This window comes from Aotus nancymaae, unplaced genomic scaffold (genome assembly GCF_030222135.1).
Source record: "Aotus nancymaae isolate 86718 unplaced genomic scaffold, 86718_ANA_hifiasm-v0.15.2.pri h1tg000012l, whole genome shotgun sequence".
NCBI classification, from domain to species: domain Eukaryota; kingdom Metazoa; phylum Chordata; class Mammalia; order Primates; family Aotidae; genus Aotus; species Aotus nancymaae.
This window is the reverse complement of record NW_026988423.1, coordinates 34,284,320-34,311,399: the sequence shown is the minus strand read 5'-3', so window position 1 is coordinate 34,311,399 and position 27,080 is coordinate 34,284,320. Positions and strand designations below refer to the sequence as shown.

Below are 27,080 nucleotides of genomic sequence, written 5' to 3'. Positions count from 1 at the left end.
GCAGCAAACTGGATGACGTTGGAGGTCATTATTCTAAGTGAAGTAACTCAGGAATGGAAAACCAAATATCGCATGTTCTCACTTGTAAGTGGGAGCTAAGTTTTGAGGACGCAAAGGCATAAGAATGATAATGGACTCGGGACTCCGGGGGGAGGGATGGGAGTCTTATGAGGAGTAAAAGACTACACATTGGGTGCAATGTACACTGCTTGAGTGATGGAAGAACCAGAATCTCAGAAATAACCACTAAAGAACTTACCCATGTAACCAGACACCACCTGCTCCCCCAATACTACTGAAATAATAATTAAAAATAGAAAAAAAAATATAGTAGAGGGGAAGAAATAATGGAAAACAAATATGAGAAAATACCTAAGTGGGGTATCTTTTCTACTAAAACCAGAAGAGCGTTATGAGTACTTAATCTTCACTGTGAAATATTTGGCATTTAATCCCTCCCTAACCCAGTGTCTTACTATGTTATTAAATCTTTTAGTTAATAGTTGCAGTATTTCTTTTAGATGCTTTTGTTTTAAACTTAGGGTTAGGTTCCTTTATTTGTTCGGTTCTTTTCAACTATTTGAGACACTTCATTCCCTGACATTTATGAAGTACATGTTTATCACTAAATGTAGTTTGGTTCATGTTAATAATTTGATATGTGGTCTAAAAATGCAGTCACGAAGAGGGTGTACACTGTGGTTATGGATTGATTGGCAGAAGAGTACAATGGAGGCCACTACAATAGTGCTAATGGTGCTAAGACTGGCAGTGGAATTTCTGTTTAGGGCCTTAAGCCCCTGAGGGTCCTGGTGACTTAGGGAATTCATCATAGCCTGGGGTTCACCCCAGTTCACTCCTTTTCTGTTTGGCCTAGATTACCCCATGCTTGCTCTCATCCCAACAACTGAGTAGGGACCCAGGAATCTGAATGAGCTGATCGTTGTTTATGTTTGGATAAGTAAATGTCCAGACCTCTTAAGCTATAGCTGCTTTTCTGACAGTGTTATCTGTGGAGCCCAAACTTAATGAACCATAGGAAATAGACTGTCATTCTTAGTTTGCTGCCAGGGCTTATTTTAGATTCAGAGCGTATTGGTACATGGGAGAAGTGGTGGTGTTTGCTCTTATTTTCAACCAGTGGGCTATCTGGCATCTTTTGTGCTCCTGGCTTTTTTCAGTCATAGCACGATTGTATCTGTTAGCTGTTTCTTTTGCCCAGCAGGATAATATTGAGTCCCACTGCAAGCATGGACAAGGCCTCTGGTTCTGGTCACCACCACCTTTTCAAACAGAACATTATTGGAAATGCTTAATGCCTGGATCTTTGTTCTACTGAAAACAGTTTCACTGGGAAGTCTTTCAGTGGGAAACTAATAAATGTTATACATTGTTATGTTCAATTATGTCAAAGCCACTTACTAATAGAAAATAAACATTAAAAAAGGTATATTTTAAAAGCAGAATTATATATGTGCGATTAACATTAAAATAGTTACCATGTTGTGGAACATTAAATAAAATCTACACATATTTCTGAATCCATAAGGTAACCTTCTACTCAATAATAGCATATGTCCTGGGATAGGATGGCAGCTTGTTTTTGACCACTTTCATAGGCACGATGTATAATCATTATTAAGGTGGCTGCTGTTTATTAAGTGCTTATTATCTGCAAGCCACTATATACGTGAAAACATTCATTTAATTCTGTATTTCTTTTGTTTTGCCATATTTTGAACATACAGGTGTGGAGCATGATATAGCAAACGGTTATCTGTGCGTCATCCAGTTATAAGGGATGATTTAGTTTATTTGTTTCATATTCTTCTTTCTTAATATGTCAAACATTATGGATAAAATGAAAGCCACCAGTGTGCTGTTCTCTGATCCTCCCTCCTTGCTGTAGTAACAACTGTACCGCAGTTGGTGTATATACTTCACATCCATGTTTTCTTGGCAACTCTTTCAGAGCAGTCCCTTTATGTTACTCATGTAGTCAGCAAACACTTGTTCCATTAGGCATCTGTATGCCAGACACTGAGCTAGAAGCTAGGAATAAAATGGTATGCAAAAATGCATGGGAAGATTCTGGGCATTGGGACTGAGGTGTTTTTGATACATTCATGCAAAGATACCTGGGGTAGGTGGTTGGATTTCTGGGTTGTTTGCTGCTGAAACCCTTCAGTGGCTCTCCGTTGTCCTTAGGATAAAGTCACAACTACTTAAAATATTTACAATCCTTTGTATCTTTCTGCTGTCTGCTGCCTACACCTCCCTCCCTGTCCTTGCTCTAGCCAAATAATGCCTGAACTCTTTAAAAAAAAAAAAAGTGAAATGTATTACACTTAAGAGTCTATAAAATGCATATATACACACAGGTAAAACAATAATAAAACATGCATGTAGCCTTCAGTTAGGGTGGGAACACTACCAAGACCCCTGAAGCCCGCCGTGTGCCCCTTCCTGTCTTCTCCCTCTCTGTTCCCCCACAGGTACCTTCCCCGCCATCTTTTTTGTCTTTCTTTTTCCCTCTCTTAAACGTTTTTTGGTGAGTGTTCTCTGACATTGTAAATGCGGAATGTTTGCTTCTATACACATCAGCACTTCTTTTGAGTTGAAAATGAACTCTTTTCACTCTTAGCTGGTGACTTTAGTTCCTCAAGTTCATTCCTTTTCTGTTAACCTTTTCCTGCCACTCAGTTGAAGCTGAATTCAGATGTCTACCCTCATACCCTTGTTGGCAGAGAAGGCTTCCAAGTGGGATTCTCTACTAAAATAGTTTTCCTCTGGATTGTTATTTACTGTTGGATATAAGAAAGACTGTGGCTCATATGTAGTCTAATAATCTCAAGAGCATTGGAATTTTAGTTTATTTAAAAAACATAAAAACTTGGTAGTGATAGTTGCACAGCAAATGTGAATGCACTTAAAGCCACTGATCTCTACACTTAAAAATGATTAAATTGGTAAATCTTGTATCTATTATGTAATGTTTTGTGTATACACACATATAAAAAACTTACAAATGTATTTTCCTTTTGTTTACTTTTTCTGTTTCTCCTAGCCTGAGATCTTCTTTGATGTTGTCAGCCTCTCCACGTGGCAGGAAGTATTAAGTGACTCTCAACGTGAACACCTCCAGCAGTTTCTGCCTCACTTTCCTGAAGACAGTGTTGAGCAGCAGAATGAACTCATCTTAGCCCTGTTCAATGGGGAGAACTTCCGCTTTGGAAACCCTCTGCACATTGCCCAGAAGCTTTTCCGAGGTTTGTAGCTCAATATTCTTTCTTTGACAGGGGGCGGTGGATAGGCAAACATTATGTGGGTATTCCTTTATTCCTTTTCTTCTCTTTATCTTCATATACAGATACTGAGCCAGTAGAGAGCGTTTTTTTTGTAACACTTTGCTTTCTAGGCTCTGTTTTAAAAAATAAAAGTGTATTGATTCATATGGAAAATACATAATATGAACTCAGCTGTGTAACCAGCACCTACATCAAAAAATAAAACATTTCCAGCATACTAGAGGTGCCCTTTATGCCTGGTCTTTAAAAAAATTTAAGAAACAGCTTGCCATTTGCTTTTGTGCACGTATCTGTGTTTGTATGTGTTTAGGTACACGTACACTTTTTGCTGCAGAAAATGTGACACATCACTGCCAAGCACTTCAGCATGTACATGTCTCTTAGACACTCTCCCATATCATCACAGTCCTGTTACCACACTCGAGGAATTTTACATTGAGCAGATAATATCATAGGCTATTTCACGTTCAAATTTTCTAAATTTTTCCTGCAATGTCCTTTTTTTTTTTTTTTTTTTTTTTTTTTGAGATGGAGTTTCGCTTTTGTTGCCCAGGCTGGAGTGCAGTAGTGCCATCTTGGCTCACTGCAACCTCTGCCTCCCAGATTCAGGTGATTCTCCTGCCTCAGCCTCCTGAGTAGCTGGGATTATAGGCATTGCCACCACACCCGGCTAATTTTGGTTTTTTAGTAGAGACAAGGTTTCTCCATGTTGGTCAGGCTGGTCTTGAACTCCTGACCTCAGGTGATCCACCCTCCTTGGCCTCCCAAAGTGCTGGGATTATGGGCATGAGCCACTGTGCCTGGCCTGCAATGTCTTTTATAGTGGTGGTTTAAATCCAGGATCTGTTCAGGGTTCATGGATTGTGCTTGGGACTTATGTCTCCTTATCTTTTTGAATCTAGGGCCCTTTGCTCCTTTGTTTTTGTCTTTTAGTACACTGACATTCTTGAAGAGCCAGGACACTTGAATCATACAATGTCTTGCTTCCAGGGATATTTGTCATTTTGTTTTCTCATGGTCAGATTGCGTTAGAGGCTTTTGGTAAGAATACGATGCAGGAGATGTGGTCTTTCCCATTGCATCACCTCAAGAAGCACATAGTGTCAGTGTTTCCATTTTGGTAAAGCCACATTTGATCACTTAAGTGGTGTCTGCCATACCTCTTGCTTGTAAGGGTACTTTTTTCACTTTATAATTAAGAAGCAGTGTGGGATGATACTTTGGGATCATGTGATAGTCTCATTTTCCAAAAGCCTTTGTTTTACCCAGTGGTTTTTGCTTCCATGGGTGATTCTCAGTTGCATCAGTTATTATATTGGGGATTGCAAAATGGTTTGGGCTACTCTTAAGTTCCAGTTTGCTCTCTGTACCATGGAGAGGAGCAAAGGAAGCCTCTTCCCCTTCCTTTCCAGGGTGACTTTCTTCTGGCGTGAGGCCCTGAATGGGCAGCACCTCTCCTTGTGTTCTATTAAACTCGACAACTTGACAGCTGCTAATGACCAGAGAGAGCAGGCTTATCATCTTAAATCTCATTATTGTAAGCGTTCAAAATAAAATGAGCATTCTTTCCTTTGGTGAGTTATTAGTGTACAAAGGAATTCCCCTCTGTGGTTGACATAGTTCTGCTTCACTACAGATGAGGGTGCGCTGTCTCCTCTGATAGAGCAGAAGACAGGGAGACCCACTTGGCTTTAGAGGGGTTCTGTATAGGACCTTTCATAATGGTAGCACTGTCTCTTGTGTTGGCATGTTTCCCCCAAAACAGTATGGCAGTCTGGTAAGGATACAAGTGAGGAATGTCAAGGCGGGACTTCCTGCCTGTTCCACTCTGACCCATGTCATGTATCAGTTTGAGTGTTGCTGAAGACAGTACGTTATTGTGGCTGTTACGGTCGTCAGCCTTAAATGAGCTGTCATTGCTTCTCAGCATGCTTTTACTTTTGGTTCTCTTTCCTGATTCTCTTAAATGTTTACTTTTCCTTTAAGTTTTGTGGTACAAAGCTTACCATGTTAAACATTCATTAAATAGATTTGTTGACTGATTTATATATGGTTGTACCTCTGTTTTTTTAAGATGGACACTTTAACCCCGAGGTGGTCAAGTACCGGCAGCTATGCTTCAAGTCACAGTACAAGCGCTACCTCAACTCCCAGCAGCAGTATTTCCATCGGCTGCTGAAGCAGATACTTGCTTCCCGGAGTGTAAGTAGTACTGGCAACTGGATATAAAACGTGGGCAGTGAACTCACAGGTATCAAGACTTAAAGAAGCAATTCAGGTGCAAAATGCAAAAATTGCCACTAAGAAAAAAATGCTACCAGTTACCCTATGACACATTTAAGCTATGCCATCCTTTCTTATGATAAACTTTAAATGTGTCCTGATTTCAGAGATGTTAATACATGAAAAAAATGTGCTGCTTAAAATTGATGAAATTATAGTAGCTTCAGTATTTACCCAGATAAAAGATGGATTTTGGATGCGTCATGGGTTGTTAAGGGAAAGCAGGATTCTTGGGAATGAATGTGAAGGTGTGCACGGGCTTCTGAATGCTGTGATGGATGGTAGCATAACAGGCCCAATGGTCCCTGGTCTGGAGCAACCTGAAAATTCTTAGAGGCAAAAGTTGTTTGGATTTTAAGTGATTCTTTAAGCTTTGGTATAGAAATACTTGGGTGTCTAGTATAAAAAAGTATTCCTGGTGGAGTACTTCAGCACTTGGGATTTTTCATCATGTAATCAATATAGATTCTTCTTATTTGGATGTATTAATGTATGTGCATCTTTCTTTGTGATCTGGAAGGAGGGAGTTGGGCTTAACCCTGAAGAGAAGAAAATGTAGACTTGTAGAGTGTTCATTGTTCCGTACCAGGACTTGGATGATGACGTGCACCCTCACCTGATCTCTTCCTAGGATCTGCTGGAGATGGCACGGAGGAGCGGCCCCGCGCTTCCCTTCCGGCAGAAACGCCCTTCACCATCCCGCTCACCTGAGGAGCGTGAGTGGCGGACCCAGCAGCGCTACTTGAAGGTCTTGAGGGAAGTGAAAGAGGAGTGTGGTGACACAGCCCTGTCATCTGATGAAGAGGGTGAGTGTCCTTGGGCGCTTGAGGTAGCTGGGGTATTGGATTGATACCAGCTGCTTGTCCGGTTGGAGCCAGTGGTAGCCATTTATCTCCCCAGCAAAGAAACCCTCTGAGTTGTCTGGTCTGGGGTGGATAGCGGGACTTAGAAGGCCTTGGTCTTTGGGTTGCTGAGACATTACCATCAGATGGAGAGTGACTATATGGCCTTCTTCACCCTCATGGCCATGTGGCATTTGAGCTTAGATGAGAACCCACTGGACAACTCCCTGCATGGCAGGGCTCTCCACAGTGGGCTTGACTGGTCCCATTTGCCACTTGAGAGAACCGTTTTCCCCTTAAAGGAGAGTAGTAGTGGCTATTGGCCTACTGCAGTGGGACCCCAGCACTCTGTTGAAGTCTGTCTTCCTGGAACAGCCGTTAGATGGCCTAAGTGTGCTACAGCTTCTCTGGGGAAGGGTCAGAAAGGAGTATGGCACCCTGGCCTCCATGTTGTTGGCTTAGCCTTGTTGAACCCAAATGGCCACTTACCCAATCTCCCCTATTGGAGTCCACAGCCGCGTTGGATTTACAAGAACAATTTTCTTTTGAAGATCTCAGCTCATGGCTTCCGAGCTCTCCAGCGCGTTCTCCTAGTCCTGCGGTGCCCCTGAGGGTGGTGCCCACACTTTCAACCACGGATATGAAAACTGCAGGTGAGAACCGAGCTGCCGCCGTCACCATTCTGGGACGTTCCGGTGGAGACCTGAGATCCTTTAGAGGGAGGCGGGGGCAGATTCCTACCTGCCAGGAAAACAAAGCTCCCTAGAACTAGGTGATTTTTTTTTAGTAAAGTTTTTGTACCATTTTTTTAATATCTGGAGATAGGCCTGACTTTTTTCCTTTTTTTTTTCTTTTTTAAATGGGGTCTCACCCTGTCACCCAGGCTGGAGTGCAGTGGTGCGATCTCGGCTCACTGCAACTTCTGCCTCCCAGGTTCAAGAGATTATCCTGCCTCAACCTCCCGAGTAACTGGGACTACAGGCATGTGCCACCATTCCTGGCTAATATTTTGTGTTAGCCAGGATGATCTCGATCTCTTGACCTCATGATCCGCCTGCCTTGGCCTCCCAAAGTGCCGGGATTACAGGCGTGAGTCACCATGTCGGGCCTTTTTCCTTTGTTTTAAAAATTTTCTTCAGAAGCCAGTATTTTGAGCTAAAGAAAGCAGAATCTTTTTTGTTTTGGGACAGTTTCACTCTTTTTGCCCAGGCTGGAGTGCAGTGGCATGATGTTAGCTCACCATCAACCTCCACCTCCTGGTTTCAAGCAGTTATTTTGCCTCAGCCTCCCTAGTAGTGGGATTACAGGCATGCGCCACCACGCCTGGCTAATTTTGTATTTAGTAGAGACAGGGTTTATCCATGTTGGCCATGCTGGATTTGAACTCCTGATCTCAGGTGATCCACTTGCCTCGCCTCCCAGAGTGCTGGGATTATAGGCGTGAGCCACTGTGCCCATCAGAAAGCAGAATCTTGAAACAGCAGTACAAAGGGACAGTTGAGTAAGAGGACAAAGGGATAACCAGAGCCAGGGAATTATCCAGAGTGTCTGTGAGTTTGGAGAAGAGTTTTTATTCGGAATAGGAAGCAAAGAAGAGTGTTAAGAACCTTAAGTGTGTTTTAGGACCAACTGAGTCACTGAAGTCATTTATTACCAATGTATGGAAAAGTGGAAGCGTTGATCCTGTGACTTTAAAGATTTTTGGAACTTGTGGTTCCCAGGCGTCATAAGGGAAACTCAGAAATATCTTACTTTTGAATGTCACAAGTAACCAGAAAGATGTAAATTGGAGAATCATGGTAGTGAATGTGGTTTGTTTTGTTTTCTCAGATAAAATAGAACTGGGGGACAGTGACCTGAAGATAATGTTAAAGAAGCACCACGAGAAGCGGAAACATCAGCCAGTAAGATGGGAAGGGCGTGTGGCCGTGTGGTTTTCAGCCTGATGTTCTCAGGATTGGCTGTCCTGAGGGAGACATGGGGCGTTACTGCCTTGTCTCTGTGCCCTCCTTACCATTGTGAGCACAGGAGCAGCTGGCGAGGCTAGCTAACGTCAACAACGTGAGGCGCGGTAGCTTTGACTTCCCAAGGCCTGCTGAATTAACTTCCCAAGGTCTGTCTTAATTGTTACAGTGACACTGTCAAGTATAGGAATCATTGTCTCCACCTCAACGGTGCTCGAGAGGTTAGGGAGCCAGGAGTTGGGCCTGGACTTGTCCCACTTTTTACTGTTTCCATTATTCCATGCTACCAAGTTGAGGTAGCTAGCACCAAGCCAGAGAGTTTAGTGGAGAAAAGTTGATACCTTTCTGGTAAGAAAAGACAGTCCTTCTAAGGCTAGGAGGTGAAATGGGAAGAACTCCACACTGGAAGTCAGTACTGAGTTCTTCTCTTTACTAGTTACTGTGATACTTCTCTAAACCCCGTTTCCAACTTCTCTAAGCCCTGTTTCCAGACTTTGTAAAACATAATGCTTAACGAGACTGTTTGCAAAGCACATGAGACAAGGAATGCAGAAGAGCTTTGTAATAAACACTGTACGGTAGAAAGATCGGAACTGGGTTCTGTGCACCAGCATCAAGTTTTTTTTAGTTAGATGGGGATAGGATAGGGAAAAAATGAATAGTTTTATCTCTCTCTATTTTTAATTCAATGTGATTTCCCCAAATATGCCTAACATCTAATTGTTACATAAATTGGCAAAGTCACCTCAGTTTTTGCTCTTTTTTGGGCCTCTATGACCAAATTTCTGGGTATCACATCTAGGATCATCCGGACCTTTTGACAGGGGACCTGACCCTCAATGACATCATGACTCGAGTAAATGCTGGCAGGAAGGGCTCTCTCGCAGGTAAATGACTGGGCCCTCTCTAGGAGCCTTCACCTGACTATGGTGTTAAGTTGCATGAGCCTATTACATGTGGCAAAAATAAATGAAACTGTGGCTGCCTTCATGCCAGTAACCTTTATTATTACCTCTTATGGGCTTACAGGTGGGAAATGAATTTAAAATCAGTACAACAGAGCATCAGCTCTTTAATAAATATTAAAACTACGCTGTGTACTTGGAAGGCTGAGGCGGGAGGCTTGCTTGAGCCAGGGAGGTTGAGGTTATAGTGATCTATGATTGCACCACTGCATTCCAGCCTGGGCAACAGGGTGAGATCTTGTCTCCCCCCCAAAAAAAACAAAAACAAACAAAAGTAAATCACTCATTGAATTTGGTTTCATTGAGTGTTTTATTACTGAGACTTCTCTGTCTTTGGTGGGCCTTGGGAAAAGAATATGCAGATAAGACCTCTCACTTCCCTGTGGAGGAGATATATTTCTGTGACTTGTGTTACTTTTCCTTCTCAGCCTTATATGACTTGGCTGTCCTTAAAAAAAAGGTTAAGGAAAAAGAGGAAAAGAAGAAGAAGAAAATAAAAACGATCAAATCAGAGGCAGATGATCTGGCTGAGCCTCTAAGCAATACTGATGGGGTTGCACCTCTCTCACAGGCCCCTTCTCCACTGGCAATTCCTTCTATCAAGGAAGAGTAAGTGAGCAACAGAGATTCTGTAATTCTCAGGGTGAATGGTTAGGCTGTAGGCCGTGCCCTGGCCCCTAGAGCTTGTTGTAGCTGTGTGTTGGACTTGTATACCTGGAGTCCCAGGGATTCTGCTGGGAAAATGTGTTGTTTGCTTTCTTGAACTCTTTTATGACTGGTAGGAGGCTTGGAGGCCTGAACCAGTCTAGGCATGTGTTCTTGGTCTTTTTGGTTCTTATAGTTTTCTTTCCTCATTAGGCCCCTTGAAGACCTCAAGCCTTGCCTTGGAATCAATGAAATATCTTCCAGCTTTTTTTCTCTTCTATTAGAGATCTTGCTGCTGGAGAGTCAGGCTAGCCTTGCCATGGTAAGAGTTTTGGAAAAGTTGGATGTACATCAGAGTTTTCAAAGTGCTCAAATCCTGAATGATCTAAATGATCTATAGCTTGAGAAGCAGAACTCTGGGTTCCTCTTAAAGCTCTGTAGTTAACTTGCTTTGTGACTTGGACAAACTCTGGATGCATGTGCCCCAGCTTGCTGTGGCACTTCTGTGGAATTGCTGGTATAGAAGAGAAGTCTGACTGGGTTCTGCCTTTGCTTTCCCTCAGCTAGAGGAGCGAGTTTTGGATTGGCAGTCATCGCCAGCCAGCTCCCTCAACAGCTGGTTCTCTGCTGCCCCCAACTGGGCCGAGTTGGTACTACCAGCCTTGCAGTATCTTGCTGGAGAAAGTCGAGGTAAGGTGCCCTTTTTGTAGGGTCAGTATTTTTTCCCCCCTTTTGTCTAATTAATTCTTAGAATAAACTGCAGCTTTGCTCGTGTAATCCATTATGCCTGTGCATAATGCAGTGCCTCGAATGTTCCTGCATTTTTGATGTACTGTGGAACACTCAAAAGCTGTGTCAGAGCTCAGGGATGCTAGTTGTTAGGAGTTTAGCACTCTTTCTGACCTGTATGGCTTATGTGGACCATTTCTTCCAGCTGTTCCTTCCAGTTTTTCTCCATTTGTTGAATTCAAAGAGAAAACCCAGCAGTGGAAGTTGCTTGGTAAGTAATCAGTATTACCTACTTCTGTCAGGTTTTAATTCTCTCATTCCTTCCCCTAAGCCTCTTTGCCTTCCAGTCAATATAGTCCTACAGATTGGTTTAAAAAAAAAAGCAATATTAGAGCTGATTTTGCTCTTTGAAGGAACCCTCAAGACCCTTTTTGTACTCTTAAGATGGGTTAACTCCCTTCATTGGACAAAAGCTGAGATGGAAGGAATAGCTCTTTCTGTGTGATGCAGTCTGGTGATGGCTAGATTTAAATCTGTAAGGTTATTTTTAATAGCATCAACATTTATATTAATCATAGCAATGACTTTGGATTAATTTGTAATATAAATATTTTTCTTTCTTAAAAATGGGCTTTGCTATTGAGGAGAATGTGCAACAACCCCGAATAAGTTATTTATAAAGAACAGTGTCCTTGTGTTTAAGTTTATAAAGCCCACTTAGTGTGTAAGTTGTCATAACATGCATCTGAAGTCACTTGGAGGCTGTTACCTGGTGATGGTGATATGGGAGAAATCCAGCGTTGGTTTCCTATTGAAATTGATAAATCTTTCTCTGTGCTCTTTGAGTGGTCTATGGAGGGGTGTATGGAGAGCAGTTTATGAAAACAGTAGACCCATTCATTCATTGTGTATTACATTTATTCAGCTTCTAGGTGTCAGGCACTGTTGTTAGGTGCTTGGGGAAACCATGGCTTCTGAGACAGTGCTCGCCTCTCATGGGACCTAAGGTCTATTTGGGGAACATACTCCTTTAGATTAGATGACAAACTGATCCTTTCTGTAAAGGAAAAGTAACAGAGAGGGTGGGAGTTTATTATAATAGGAAATGATGTAGTTTGCAGAGTCGGGAGGACCTTCCTGAGGAAGCAGCATCTGAGCAGAGCTGTATGATGAATAGGACCGAGCCAGGCAGGCAGAAGGGAGGCAGCAGCATTTGAGGTGGAGGAGGTGGAACCTTTTCATGGGGAAGATTTGATCTAAAACAGTCACACAACCCACGGGCTATAAGAGCTGATGGTAATTTAGATGTGGGGCGAGAAGATGGATACGTTTGAGAAAGATTTAGGTGGACTTGGTTATGGCTTGGCTGTGGGGAGTGAGGTAGAATGGTGTGAGACATGGCTCCTGCTAGATTGTATCTGGTGGAGGAAGATGCTGTTCGTACAGGAGCAGCTGTAGAGGACTGGATTTGGAGGGTGGAGATCCTGAGTTTAGTTTGTTTTATTTCTTTATTTATTGAGATAGAGTCTTGCTGTGTCCCCCATGCTGGAGTGCAGTGGCACAATCTCGGCTCACTGCAACCTCTGCTTCCTTGGGCTCAAGCGATTCTCCTGCCTCAGCCTCCTAAGTAGCTGGGACCGCAGGCGCATGCCACCACTCCTGGCTAATTTTTGTATTTTTAGTAGAGATGGGGTTTCCCCATGTTGCCCAGGTTGGTCTTGAACTCCTGAGCTCAGGTAATCCACCTGCCTCGGCCTCCCAAAGTGCTGGGATTATGGGTGTGAGCCACCGCTCCCAGCCTGAGTTTAGTTTTAGAACTGCCTTTGAGGTATTTCAGTGGAGTTGTTGAATAGACAGTAGGATGTGTGGGTTTAGAATTCAGACTAGAAAGTTAAGGGGGAAAGTGTTGGCATGTGTGCGGTGCAGGGCACAGATGGTGCTATGACCTGGGGAGGAAGCACAGAGTGAGGAGAGAGGGCCGAGGAGGGCTCTTCATGGCAGAGGGGCTGAGTGAGAGTGTGTGGGTGGGAGGTGACTGTAGAGATGGGAGAAGCCTGGGACAGGGTTTTCCTGAGTCTTGGAAGCCAGGAGACAGGAGTGCCTGAGAAATGGGGAGTGGTCATTTGCCTCCATAGTTTCTAAAAGATTCAGTAAGATAAACACTAAAGATTAGTGAACATGGAGGAAGTTGCAGATTTTTCAGTGAGCGTGATTCCCTAGTGGAATGGTGGAGGTAAAGCCACTGTGAGCTGAAGGTGATGATGATAGCTGACTGCAAGCACCCACCCTCCCCTGGCATCAGGATGTGGGCTGCAGTAGCCATGGAGGGAGTATGTATACGTGGGCTTGGCAGACTTTCTTGTAAGGCAGATAATAAACATTTGAAGCTTGTGGGGCAGATGCTTTATTTGAAGCCATCTGCCATTGTTGAGCGCTTTCTGCAAATGGTGGTATTGTGTATTGATTATGAAAACAAAGATAAACAGCCTCTTTGAGAAGGGTAGCTGTATTCATTACATAAGCAGACCTGGCCGATGATGGTCCTGTGGCTTCTAGCCTGGGTAGGAGACACAGGTGCCATCAGTGTCTCAGGCAGTCTGAACAGAGTAACCAGAAAGGAGGGCACAGGAGACAGGGCTTATCTCTTTCTAGGCAGGTCATGGGAAGTCAAGCTTTTACCTGCCCCAGGATCTTAACTGCTGTGCTAGTGAATAGAATTCCTCTGTGCCCCACTAGCCAGAAGCCTTTCTTACCTACAAAAATAGAATAATTCCCTTGGTATACGCTGTCATTACGTCCTTTGTGATGCCTGCCACTTTTGAATTTGTTTAATGTGTGCTCTTTCCTCACTTGACTGTAAACTCTATGAGAGTGGAGACTGAATTCACTGAGTAACCTTAGCCTCACATGCAATGCCTGGCACAGTGGGTACTCAGTGAATGCCTACGGAGTGAATGATTTGATTAGATGGCATCCAAGAATAGTGGTCCAGGCTGACTTCCACCACCTGGAAGGCAGTGGATGTGCAAAGGATCGTTGCTACAGCACCTGATATAAATCTCTCTGTGGTGTAGATACAGCTAGTAAAGAGAAAGCAGGATTCTCAGTAATACCTTAGACTTTCAGAGTTTTTGTCTCTTTATTCCTCTAATAGGTCAGTCCCAAGATAATGAAAAGGAATTAGCTGCCCTCTTCCAGCTATGGCTAGAGACCAAAGATCAGGCCTTCTGTAAGGTATGGTTTTTAAAGAGATACCAGATCCTTCTCATTAGGTTTTCAGAGCTCTTAAGTTTGCCCAATTTCGTTAGTCCATTTACCCATCAACGTTTTTTTTTTCTCCAGCAAGAAAATGAAGACAGCTCAGATGCCACGACACCTGTCCCTCGGGTGTGAGTACTATACTGTAGTGGTGGGTGATGTCCTGGGAACCTGTAGTTCAGATACTGCCTTGGTTGTACTAATACTTCTTGCTATGCTAGAGCTGTAATGGTCTTCAGAGCTCTGAGGAGTCCACTGGTTCTGCCTGACTCGGGATACTGAGGAAGGCCACACCCCCTGAGTGTGCGGTATTCCCTGTGGAAGGTGCTTGGGTGGAGAAAGGAGCCGAGGGGAGAGCCGCTAAGGGGCATATGATCTGCCTTGTGGGTGGACACACTTTTTTAATGTGTATTCTTTTCTCGGTTCCTACTTGAGAATTACTAGTCCAACCCACCTTTCTCAGTCCAATAAATGGAAGCATGACATTAAGTGACTTGCTGAAGGTTAGCAGCAGGACCCCAGCTAGAACTTAGATCTCTTGACTCCCAGTCCTAGGTAGGCTCTTTTTATCTCATTGTCCCGTGTTTCTGTTTCTGTCCTGGTATGGTTCTGTAGTTTTCTGACACTAGCACAGAGGCCCAGTCTAAGTGACAGAACTGTTGCTTCACATAATGGGGTGTAGAACTCAAGCCCTGGGTACTTTCCCTGGAAGTAGAAAAACAACCCTTATCTAACACACCTGAAGCCCCTTGTTCCTCTAAGGCCGAATTGTTTTCTTGCCATTTAAATGGACCTACTTAGCAGCAGTATTGAAAACAGTAGGTAGAGATGTCAGCCTGTTTACCATCTACCCAGTACCTTTCTGGATTTCTAAGAAGCGATTTTGGAAATACCAACAGGAGTTACTTTATAGGAGCTGGAAAGTGGGCTCTTTACCTTTGTAAGAGTTGAGTGCTTATGGAGGGACATCTTTCCATGTCACAGTGGGAATGGTTCTGAAGCAGGGGCAATAGATCTGACACACATGCCAGCTCTCAGGGTTGATACAGAATTCTTTATATTCCAGAAGAACTGACTATGTGGTGCGGCCCAGCACTGGGGAGGAGAAACGGGTTTTTCAGGAGCAGGTAAGAAGTACCTAAGAGCAGTGTAAGTCTCTGCCTCTGTGAACCATGCAGAGAGAAGCTCTGAGCCTGACTCTCTTGCATCCTCCTTCTTGCAGGAAACTCATACCGTCCCCCTTAGACCTTCTGTTGGCTGGGATTGCGTGTTGGGGGTGAAAACAGTGTGGGGAAAGGGAGTAAGCAATAAATAGTTGGATGATCTTGTCTTCCAGGTAGCTAAGTGCCTTTGTATTACCTCCTTGACCCTCTGCTCAGTGATGGCTCTGAAAACCATCCTTTTCCTACTGTGGTTGGCTAAGGAATCACTTGTTTCCTTCCTGTTTTAATCGTTCCATGTGGATCTGCTTATATTGCAAGGAAGCCTGAGAGAGAACCCCAATAATTCTGACCTAGCAGCCTTGTCCCTTGTCTCTTGGTAGGAGCGTTACAGGTATAGCCAACCCCATAAGGCATTCACCTTTCGCATGCACGGCTTTGAGTCTGTGGTGGGGCCAGTGAAGGGCGTGTTTGACAAGGAGACCTCGCTCAACAAGGCTCGGGAGCACTCCCTGCTGCGCTCTGACCGGCCTGCCTACGTCACCATTCTGTCTCTTGGTAGGTAGCACGTGTTGATTATGACAGATCCCTTTCTTCACCCCACAGCTTTTCTCTAGTCACATCTGAACTCTGTCCTCCCTTTACCCCTCCACCCAGGGAAGGTTTTGAGAACAGGCATCGTTTTTTCTAAGCATTGGAGTTTGGGCCTGAAGGGAAATCTTCAGCTCCCAGTCTTCTTCCTGAAGTCTGGGCTCATATTAATGTTTACTTAGGAGTTGCTCCCAGACCAGCTAAAAAAGTTAAATATAGGAATTTGCTTCCTCCAGTCTATGCTTCATTTAACAGTGAGGGTTCTTACCTTTTTGAATGCCAGGAATCCCTTTGGCCCCCTCTGGTGGAACTTAAGGACCCCTTCTCAGAATTACGCTTTTTTTTTTTTTTTTTGAGACAGAGTTTCTCTCTTTTTGCCCAGGCTGGAGTGCAATGGCACAATCTCAGCTCACTGCAACCTCTACCTTCAAGTGATTCTCCTGCCTTAGGCTCCCAAGAAGCTGGGATTACAGGCATGCTCCACCATGCCTGGATAATTTTTTATTTTTAGTAGAGACAGGGTTTCTTCTTGTTGGTCAGGCTGTCTCAAACTCCCAACCTCAGGTGATGATCTGCCCGCCTTGGCCTCCCAAAGTGCTGGGATTACAGGCATGAGCCGCCGTCTGGCCAGAATTATGCTTTTAAATGCATAAAATAAAATATAGTTACAAAAGAAACCAGTTGTTTTGCAATAGTTATCAAAATGTTAAAACAAGTTTATGGTGTAGAAATATGTGTTGTTGTTATGATGTTATATGACAAGATCTAGCAGCAGGTCTGATATTTTTGCAATTTCCAAGTAGTGATGAGTATAAATGATATTCTTAGCTGTCTGTAGTAGCTGTATATGAAAATGTATGATTTCTGTTACACATCACAGCACTGCCAGTATGTGGTTTGTTCCCTTTGTTCATAATTGAAGGAAATGCTTAGTTTCAGTTTAAGATGTAATTTTGCTTCCCACCTGAGTTCACGGTCCCTCTGAATTCTAAGATGTCACCTAAAAGTGACTCTTACAGGGGCTGGGCACGGTGGCTCATATATGTAATCCCAGCATTTTGGGAGACCAAGGCAGGCGGATCACCTGAGCTCAGGAATTCAAGACCAGCCTGGTCAACATGGTGAAACCCTGTCTCTACTAAACATGCAAAAATTAGCCATAGATGGTGGTGCACGACTGTAATCTCAGCTGCTTAGGAGGCTGAGGCAGGAGAATCACTTGAACCTGGGAGGTGGAGGTTGCAGTGAGCTGATATCGTGCCCTTGCACTTCAGCCTAGGGGATGAGCAAAACTGTCTCAAAAAAAGTGTATGGGAAACTCCAGTGGGTGAGCTGCTAGCCGCTAGAGGGCAGAGTGCACCTATCTGGAGTCAGTGAAGGTAGAGGAGCAGGAATCCCAGGGAACTTTGCCCACCGAAGCTGATCGGGGAGGCTGTACCTCTGTAGGAACCCTGCCTGACTTGTGGACTGTGTGCTTTCTCATGTCATCAGTTCGGGACGCTGCAGCTCGACTGCCTAATGGAGAAGGTACACGGGCAGAGATCTGTGAACTGCTTAAGGATTCCCAGTTTCTTGCACCAGATGTCACCAGCACTCAGGTAGGATGGAGAGGAAATTACTTTTGCTTCATTTCAGAATGGATTTGAGAAAACTTATTAGGAAATGTAAAATATAACAAATTTAAAAAAAAATCTGAATGAAGTGAGAAAAGATATCTTGAAAAATGCATAGTGATCAAAACCCTTGCTGTTAGTCAAACACAAATTTTGGCTCTAGGCTTTCTTTTAGCTTATGGTAAAGGGCGGCTGGTCACTTACTTACTTCACACTATCCTTACAGTAAAAATAGATCAATACCTCTGTAGTCTTACAACATTTATTGTTTTGGCAAACGATTTGGTGATCTATTGGTAATATGCAGGTAGGCTGAGATAGGATCTGTGTATCAGCTGTGATTTAGATCTAATGACTTTTTTTTCTAGAGTCCAAATAACTTCTGTTCTCTGAACTTTTTCTTACTTCCCTCTGTCTGATTTGTAGGTAAATACAGTAGTGAGTGGTGCACTGGATCGGCTGCATTATGAAAAAGATCCTTGTGTGAAATATGACATTGGACGAAAGCTGTGGATCTACCTGCATCGTGACCGGAGCGAAGAAGAGTTTGGTGTGTGAGGCCTCTGGGCACTGTGTCCAACTAGACTGGGGATACTTTTTGACTTTCTGCCCTAATTCCATTATTCTCTTCATTGGCATATAGGTAGGACAGGATTGTAGAGGCAGGATTCAGTCCACCAGCAAGGCGTTGGTTTTTAACAAAGCCCTTCTTTTTAGTTTGCTAAGGTTAAACTCTGGCTAAAGCTTACCCGTCTTGTTCACAGAGCGGATTCACCAAGCACAAGCAGCTGCAGCTAAAGCCAGAAAAGCCCTTCAGCAAAAACCCAAGCCCCCATCCAAGGTGGTAAGTGACCTTAGGAGAGTGTCTGCCTTAGAGATTCTGGATGGAGGCAACTAAGAGTAGCTGGTCAGCTTTCACTCCCGGCATCAGTAGCTGCAGGGGCATCCCTTCCTTTAGGGGAATCTTCACTACACCTGCAGGTGAGTTTTCTTTGTTTTCCATTCTAGAAGTCCAGTAGCAAGGAGAGCTCCATAAAGGTCCTTAGCAGTGGCCCTTCTGAGCAGAGCCAGATGAGCCTCAGTGACTCCAGTATGCCACCCACCCCAGTCACACCTGTAACCCCCACCACACCGGCATTGCCTGCCACTCCCATCTCCCCTCCACCTGTATCGGTGATGAACAAAAGCGGCCCTACCACAGTCTCAGAACCAGCTAAGTCTAGCTCAGGGTAAGCTCCTTCTTTTCTTCTTTACCTTTTTCCTTCTAGAGTCCTTCTGTATGCGTGTCCTAAGTTTTTGTTTTTTGTCTTTCCCCGATGTTCCTCCTAGTGTTCTTCTAGTGTCTTCACCAACAATGCCACATCTGGGAACAATGCTTTCCCCAGCTTCCAGCCAGACTACACCCAGTTCTCAGGCTGCTGCCCGGGTCGTGAGCCACTCTGGCTCTGCCGGACTGTCCCAGGTGCGAGTGGTGGCCCAGCCTAGCCTTTCTGCTGTTTCTCAGCAGTCGACAGGGCCAGCACAGACACTGCCACAGATGCCAGCAGGACCGCAGATCCGCGTTCCAGCCACTGCCACACAGACCAAAGTAGTGCCCCAGGTAAACAGGGAAGCTGTGGCCACAGGGAGGCAGGGATGGCAGACCCAGAGGTGGGCTGATGAGTCAAATGGGCAGAGTCTGGCTAAGGACTGGGGAGCTGTAGATTATTGCTACTGGTGATGACATTCATCAGAACAAGCCACTTAATGTTCAAAGCTGTGTAAGCATTTTTAGATAGTGTGTTTATGTGTTGGGAATCAGATCTTCAGAGCAGCTGAGTGATTTCCCCATAACCTCGGGATCTTGGGAGAGGTGGGTTGTAAATTGGGACCTTGTGAGTCTACATCTCAGGCTCCTTCTGTGTGCCTCTAGTCTTAGCCACACCACAAACTAGTTGTGCGAGTTGAGAGAAGACTTGTATTCTCTTTGTCTCAGTTTCCTTTGCTATAAAAGGGGTAAAATAGTATTTGTCCTCAGTATGTAGGAATAAAATGAGACATTAAATGCAAAAGCATTCTGAAAATCTAGATGTTGTATACAAATAAGACATTTACAGTGTCCATTTTAGAGAGTGGTGTGCCTTAAGTACTGTGGGATTAGAAACTCTTGGAGAGGAATGCTTCCTGGGTGTGATGTGGGCGACTGTGCTTAGAGTGCTGGTCTGCATCTTAGTGTCTAATTAAGCTCTCGGCCTCATGCCCTGAATTAGACAGTAATGGCCACTGTGCCAGTCAAAGCACAGACTACGGCAGCCACTGTGCAGCGGCCTGGACCTGGGCAGACAGGGCTCACGGTGACAAGTCTCCCTGCCACAGCCAGCCCTGTGAGTAAGCCGGCCACGAGTTCTCCTGGGACCTCCGCTCCCAGTGCCTCCACAGCTGCCGTCATTCAAAACGTCGCAGGACAGAACATCATCAAGCAGGTAGGTGGGGCTCTTTCCAGGTGGATCTCAGTCCTTCATCCTGGAGCCAGGACCACTAGAGCTGGAGGTTCTTGGCCAGACTGCATGCTCATGGGAAGATTTGTCATCTTTGACTTGCAGCTTATAAGGCATGAGTTCCCACCAAAGGCAGTGCAGGCTTCATAGATGCTGAAGAGATTTCTTCTGTTTATTTCCATTTAATTCAGCATGTAGTAGTTGAGTTTCTGGATTTAGAGTAGACTATCCATGAATTTATTTAGTTAAATTCCCATGGCCTTATTTTATTGGCTTCTCAGTTTACCACTCATAAAAGTAGAATATGCTTATACTTTCTTGGTTGTGAATATAAAAGAATAATCATCGAACTTCAAAGAATTGTGAAGCAGTATAGCAACTAATACTGATAGGAGTGCCTTCTGTGCACCTGGACCGCGTTAAGCATTTTATGCCTGTTAAATAGTCTCATCTTCTTAGCTCTATGGAGTAGGCACTCTTATGTACAGATGAAGAAATGTAACCTCGTAATGATAAAGCAACATTTTTTAAAAAATGGAACCACATAACGATAAAGCAAATATTAAGCCAGACACTATCCTAAGTATTGGGGATTTAGTGGTATATTAAACAGACTAAGTCCTTGCCCTCATGGAACTCATATTTTCATAGAGCCAAGAGACAAGTACCTCAGTGTCAGATAGTATGAACTGCTATGCAAATATATAGACAGACTAAGGGGTGGAGACCAGTAGTAGTGTGTTATTTTACCTGGAGTAATTGGAGAAGGCCTCTCTGGGGAGATGACATTTCAAAGAAATGAATGAAATTAGAGTGTGCCTTGTAGTGATGGTGGGAGATAAAACATTCCAGGCCTAGGAATGGCAAGTGCAGATGTTTCGTGTCAGGAATATGATTGAGGAACGAGAGGAAAATCATTGTGGCTGAAGCGTTGTAAGTGTGAGGGTGTTAGAAGATGAGGATGGGAGAGGTTGCCAGTGGTTAGATTATGTGGGACATTGAGGTTAATTTAAATGTGGGGGGAACCACTGGAATATAGTGAGCAAGGGTGACTTGATCTGGTTTGCATTTAAAGAAATATCCAGCTGCTGGATAGAATGAACAGTGTGGGACAAGAATGGAAACGGGGAACCCATGTAGGAGGCAGTGGCAGTCGTCCAGCTGAGAGGTAAGGCTGGTGTAGATTGGAGTGACCGTTCATCAGAGGTGGAGGGGAATGGTGGGGTCTGGATGTGGTTGAAGGGAGAGCCATTGGAGTTTGCTGGTGGCTTGAGTAGGGGTCTGAGAGGAGGAAGCTGAGATTTACCCCATCCATGGCTTTGGCTTGGGTGCCTGGATAGATGGTAGCATCATTTACTGAAGTAGAAGAAAATTGAGGTGTGGAGACTGCAAGACAGAGAAAAGTGTGGTCGGGAAGGAGGAAGCAGCACCTGTGTAAGATGTAATGGCAGCGTGAGATGAGACTTGGTGGATCAGGATGATTCATGGGCTTGACTGAGCCAGTGGATTGTGACTTTTGGGAAATGGGTTCAAAAGAGAAAGTAAGCTGGGTGCATGGCTCACTCCTGTAATCCCAGCAATGGGAGGTCAAGGCAGGCAGATCACCTGAGGTCAGGAGTTTGAGACCAGCCTGACCAACATGGAGAAATGCCGTCTCTACTAAAAATACAAAATTAGCCGGGTGCGGTGGCGCATGTCTGTAATCCCAGCTACTCAGGAGGTTGAGGCGAGGAATCGCTTGAACCCAGGAGATGGGTTGCAGTGAGCCGAGATCGTACCATTGCACTTCAGCCTGGGCAACAAGAGCGAAACTCTGTCTCAAAAAAAAAAAAAAAAAAAGAGAGAGAGAGCGGTAAGGCGAGGAAGTGGAGACAGTGCGTACAGTTGGCTTCCTTACCCGTGGGTTCCACATTCTCAGATTAGCTAACCATGGATTGAGTATTTGGAAAAAAAACCCTAATAAAAAATAGCAATACAGGTTAAAAAAAACCAATTCAGTATGGAAGCTATTTACACAGGAATTACAATGTATTAGATATTGTAAGTAATCTAGAGATGATTTTAACTACACGGGAGCTTGTTTTTAGGTTATTTGGAGATAGTGCATTTTGTATAAGGGCCTTGAGCATCTGTGGATGTTAGTATCTACCTGGGGGCATCCCTCACACATACCAAGGGGTGACTGTATAGGCAATTTTTAGAGGAATTTTGCTTCTGAAGAGAGCAGAGAACTGAAGTTGAATGTGGAGTGGAGGGAGGTGTAGAATTAGACAGGATTGGTTGTTTTTTAGGATGGGAAGTATTACAGCATGTTTGCATTCTGATGGCCGTGGTCCAGTAGAAGAGAGAAAATTGATCACACCACAGAGAGAGGAAGTCCCTGAATAAGATTAAAAGGCTTGCATCTGTTACACATGAGGGAACTGGCCTCAGGACGTGGGAAACAAGGCTCAGTGGTACACCTGTAGTCCCAGCTACTCAGGAGACTAAGGCAGGAGGAACATTTAAGCCCAGGAGTTCGAGGCTGCAGTGAGCTCTGATTGTATCACTGCACTCCAGCCTAGGTGACATAGCAAGACTCTGTCTCAAAAAGTCCTTTTCTAGGTTATAGATGTATACCAGAGGTATCGATCAGTAAAATAATAGATCTTGGATTTACTTTAAAATTCTAATTCCTCCCTCCCCCACCAACCACAGTGAGGAGGGATAGCTAAAACAAAGTATTAATTTTTGAAGCTGGGTGAAAGGGCATAAGGTTTGTTATACTGTTCTTTACTTCTGTGAATGTTAGCAAAATAAAAAGTTTAAAAAATACAGAACATCTACCCATGAAATGGAAGTTGGTCTAACTGAATTTTGTAACTGGTTTACTCCTGTGAATCCCTCAGCAGTGCCGCTTCTCCCCATCCAGGTGGCAATCACTGGGCAGCTTGGTGTGAAACCCCAGACAGGCAACAGCATTCCACTCACAGCCACTAACTTCCGCATCCAGGGTAAGGATGTATTGCGTCTGCCACCCTCTTCCATCACCACAGATGCCAAGGGCCAGACGGTTCTGCGAATCACTCCGGACATGATGGCCACATTGGCCAAGTCCCAGGTTACCACAGTCAAATTGACCCAGGACCTCTTCGGGACAGGAGGCAACACTACAGGCAAAGGCATCTCTGCCACCTTACACGTCACTTCCAATCCAGTCCATGCAGCTGATAGCCCTGCCAAGGCCAGTTCAGCCAGTGCCCCTTCATCCACTCCAACAGGTACCACTGTGGTCAAAGTGACTCCTGACCTCAAGCCGGCAGAAGCCTCAAGTTCAGCTTTTCGCTTGATGCCAGCTCTGGGTGTGAGTGTGGCCGACCAGAAGGGAAAAAGCACAGTGGCCTCTTCAGAAGCAAAACCAGCTGCCACGATCCGCATCGTGCAGGGACTGGGAGTGATGCCTCCCAAAGCAGGCCAGACCATCACTGTTGCAACCCACGCCAAGCAAGGAGCCTCGGTAGCCAGTGGGTCTGGAACTGTCCATACTTCAGCGGTGTCCTTGTCCAGTATGAATGCTGCCGTGTCCAAGACTGTAGCTGTGGCTTCTGGGGCTGCAAGCACCCCCATCAGCATCGGCACAGGCGCCCCCACTGTGCGGCAGGTTCCTGTCAGCACCACGGTCGTGTCCACGTCCCAGGCTGTGAGTAACTAGCGGTAAAGCTTAGGTCTTCTTTATAGGAAACTTAGTCAAGGCTCTTAACTGCCCATCACGCGAGAGACTCCCTAAAAACTAGGAATCTGATTTTTAGGAGTGGAAATTAGAAGCCCTGTTTATATCACCTCATTTACCCCAGATAGATTTATTTACTAATAGACTTTTGTTTTCCCTTGAAACACAATTTGTTAAAGTCTAGTACATGCATACATTCTTTTCTTTTTCTTTTTTTTTTTTTTTGAGACGGAATCTTGCTCTGTCACCGGGCTGGAGTACAGTGGCACTATCCTGGCTCACTGCAACCTTTGCCTCCCAGTTCAAGTGATACCCCTGCCTCAGCCTCCTGAGTAGCTGGGACTACAGGCACACACTGCTACGCTCGCTAATTTTTTGTATTTTAGTAGAGATGGGGTTTCACCATGTTGGCCAGGATAGTCTCGATCTCCAGATCTCGTGATCCACACGCCTCAGCCTCCCAGAGTGGTGCTGGGATTACAGGTGTGAGCCACCACACTCAGACCACTCTTTTCAAATAGTAAAGAACGGTGCAGACGAAGTAAAACTTGACCATGTTCCAGTTCTTCTGTCATGAACACTAATTGCTATTGGTGGTTTGGCATTTATCTTTCTAGTCCTTTTCTTGAGCATTTTCATACATGTACATGTAGTTTAAAAAACACTCATGAGAGAGACTTTATATATTCTTCGATTTGTTCTTTTTATTTTTTTAGAAATGTCTTGATGATCATTCTAGGCTATACACAGATATTGACTGGGGTCTTTTTAATGTATCATAGTAACTGGTAGAAGGTGCTCTACTAAAGGATGCGTTTCCACTCTTAGCCACTCTGTGGCGAATGTTCCTGTGCTTATGTGTGAACGTGCATGATGTTTCTGAAGTGGAGAGTTCTAGCACGCACCATGGGGGTGCAGACATGGAGAACTGCGGTACTCCAGTGGTGCCGCCTGAGAGGCCATAGATACATACGCTCCTTTCAGCAAGCCTCCTGTTCCCCTAGACCTTAACCAATGCTGATACCGTGTATTTTTAACCTCGCGTACGTGTCTTACTGGTGAAAAGGGGGTTCTTTTTTAATTTCATTTCCCTGATATGAGCGAAGTTGAGTATTCATTCATTTGGAGGCTGGCATGTGCTCCCTGGTGAGTAAATCTTTGCCACTTTTCTTTTGAGGTATTTGGCATTTTCATATTGTTTGAGGTAGCTTTTTATAACATCCAGAAGATGCAGAATCTGTGGATGTGAATTCTTTATATACATAGAAAATATTTTTTTCCAGTCTGTCATCTTTTAACCTTGCATATGGAGTCTTTTGCTCTACAGGTATTTATAACTTTATCTCATTAGATCTGTCAGCATTTTCTTTAATGGTTTCTCGGTTTTGTGTCTGTGCCTTCCTTACCCCACGGTTATAAAATGTTAACCTTTATTTTCATAAAATATCTTGAGTTTAAAAAAAATATATTAATGCATTTGAAATATATCTTTGTGAATAGGATGAAGTAGAAATCTCATTTCCTAGTTTCCAAATTTGCCAGAATAACTATTGCTTCCCCCACTAGCTTGAAAGTCTACATTATCATAAATCAAATCCATATATCCACACAGGTATTTGTGGATGCATGTGGATTTACTCTTCAACCTCTTGGTAAGGGGCATTGTTCAGAAGAGGGCCTTGTACAGACAGTGTAAAATACAGTTTCGCTTTACTGAGCAAGCTATGTAGGGAAACCTTCATAAATTGGGATAAAAGCCAGAGCAATGACGAAGAATGTAAACATAAGTCAAATGAACACCCAGAAACAAAACCCCAACAAAGTGTGCTTAAAAAAGAAATAGTTGGTCGGGCGCAGTGGCTCACACCTGTAATCCCAGCACTTTGGGAGGCCGAGGTGGGCAGATTGCCAGGTCAGGAGTTCAAGACCAGCCTGGCCAACATGGTGAAACCGTCTCTACCAAAAATGCAAAAATTAGCCGGGCTAATGTTGGCAGGCGCCTGTAATCCCAGCTACTCAGGAGACTGAGGCAGGAGAACCACTTGAATCCAGGAGGCAGAAGTTGCAGTCAGCTGAGATCATTCCAGCCTGGGTGGCAGAGTGAGACTCCATCTCAAAAAAAAAAAAAAAAAAAAAAAAAGTTAGTACTTCGGTTTCTACATCATAGAAGTTGAAATAAGGAAGCGGGGAAACTGCACTTACTTGATACACTTCTGTTTTTGTTGAATTCCTCTAACATAGGAAGGTCCTATCAAGTGTCTTCTGTCCTGTTATAATCAACCTGGGTAGATGCAACTGGAGAGCAATTGGTGGTGCTGTTTTCCCCCCGTCTAGTCAGCTTTTTTTTTTTTTTTTGAGAAGGAGTCTTGCTCTGTCACCAGGCTGGAGTACAGTGGCATGATCTCGGCTCACTGCAACCCCTGCCTTCTGGGTTCAAGCAGTTCTCCTGCCTTGGCCTCCTGAGTAGCTGGGACTGCAGGCGAGCACCACATCCCACTAATTTTTGTAGTTTTAGTAGACACAGGGTTTCAATCTCTTAACCTCGTGATCCACCCACCTCGGCCTCCCAAAGTGCTGGGATTACAGGCATGAGCCACTGCGCCCCGGCCCTACTCAGCTTTTTAGATAGTTTCTGAAGGGATCATTCTAGTTGGTGTACTGGTTTGAGATGTTTTAAGCAACAAAGGCATTTTGAGGAAGAAGAAAACCGTAAGTAAATGTATCTGGAGGTACTATCTCAAGGTACTCTGTTGCCTGTCACCCTCTTTGCATGCTTTTTAGCAGGCTCCAGGCTGTGAGTGAGCCCACGGAGGTGGGCGCGGGGACCTGCAGGGCAGTTTTGCAGCTGATGGCCGGTCTCTTTAGAGTTAGCCTGCCTCTGTGGAATGCCGACGCCCTCTCCCAGCATCCTGTTAGCCAGCCCTCTTCAGTTGTTTTTTAAAACTCAGATTTAATGTACATAAGATTTTACTTCATATAAATTTTATTACCAGTCAAGCATTAAAACCAAGGCAGTTTGAAAACAGGTAATGCAGTGACCTATCTTAACCAACCTGACGTCCCATCCTGAAGGCCCTCTAGGCCTTCTCAGTTTCTAAAAAAATTCTTCTGAGACTTTATTAGTTTGAGAGTTGGACTTTTCACTTGATTGAGTTTATTATTAGTGTCCCCTAGCTAACCTCTCTTATCTCCGGGAGAAATGGAAAGCACCAGAGAGTGTGACCTCTCTCTAATCTAGCACGCCCTGCTGTTTGTTCCCCACCGTGGCCCTGCACTCCAGTGAGTAGTTGTGCGCTCTCAGTATTGACTCATGAGCTCCTCTGTCCTTCCTCAAATTTATTTCACCAAATAGTGATTGCGTGCCCAGTACTGTGCCATGTACTGAGGGATACAGAGATAAGCCTCTGTCCTCCAAGGAACTCAGAATCTAGGACTGTGCCAAAGTGAGCACACACCTGCCTTTGTGATTTAGATGCAGATAGTTAGGGTTGCTGCTATTTTGGTAGCATGAAAGAGGATGATAAAAGATCAGATTT

General features: G+C 44.3%; 1 protein-coding gene across 9 annotated transcripts in view; it reads left to right on the top strand.

Moving 5' to 3' along the window:
• The window catches only part of NFRKB (nuclear factor related to kappaB binding protein), a 35,077-nt gene that overhangs the window by 5,130 nt on the left and 2,867 nt on the right, over positions 1-27,080 (top strand). For 6 of the 9 annotated variants that reach the window (XM_012477004.2, XM_012477001.2, XM_012476999.2 and 3 more), the window contains 21 exons: positions 3,068-3,269; positions 5,383-5,510; positions 6,223-6,397; positions 6,949-7,086; positions 8,264-8,337; positions 9,200-9,284; positions 9,791-9,971; positions 10,221-10,329; positions 10,571-10,697; positions 10,942-11,007; positions 13,891-13,970; positions 14,079-14,125; positions 15,061-15,121; positions 15,538-15,712; positions 17,237-17,343; positions 17,785-17,908; positions 18,123-18,202; positions 18,367-18,587; positions 18,688-18,958; positions 19,608-19,820; positions 22,747-23,514. In XM_012477004.2, coding sequence (XP_012332427.2) covers positions 3,068-3,269; positions 5,383-5,510; positions 6,223-6,397; positions 6,949-7,086; positions 8,264-8,337; positions 9,200-9,284; positions 9,791-9,971; positions 10,221-10,329; positions 10,571-10,697; positions 10,942-11,007; positions 13,891-13,970; positions 14,079-14,125; positions 15,061-15,121; positions 15,538-15,712; positions 17,237-17,343; positions 17,785-17,908; positions 18,123-18,202; positions 18,367-18,587; positions 18,688-18,958; positions 19,608-19,820; positions 22,747-23,514 — 3,432 coding nt within the window. The remainder of the gene's footprint in view (positions 1-3,067; positions 3,270-5,382; positions 5,511-6,222; positions 6,398-6,948; positions 7,087-8,263; positions 8,338-9,199; positions 9,285-9,790; positions 9,972-10,220; positions 10,330-10,570; positions 10,698-10,941; positions 11,008-13,890; positions 13,971-14,078; positions 14,126-15,060; positions 15,122-15,537; positions 15,713-17,236; positions 17,344-17,784; positions 17,909-18,122; positions 18,203-18,366; positions 18,588-18,687; positions 18,959-19,607; positions 19,821-22,746; positions 23,515-27,080) is intronic. The other 3 variants (XM_012477006.2, XM_012477003.2, XM_012477007.2) reach the window with 2 other exon arrangements.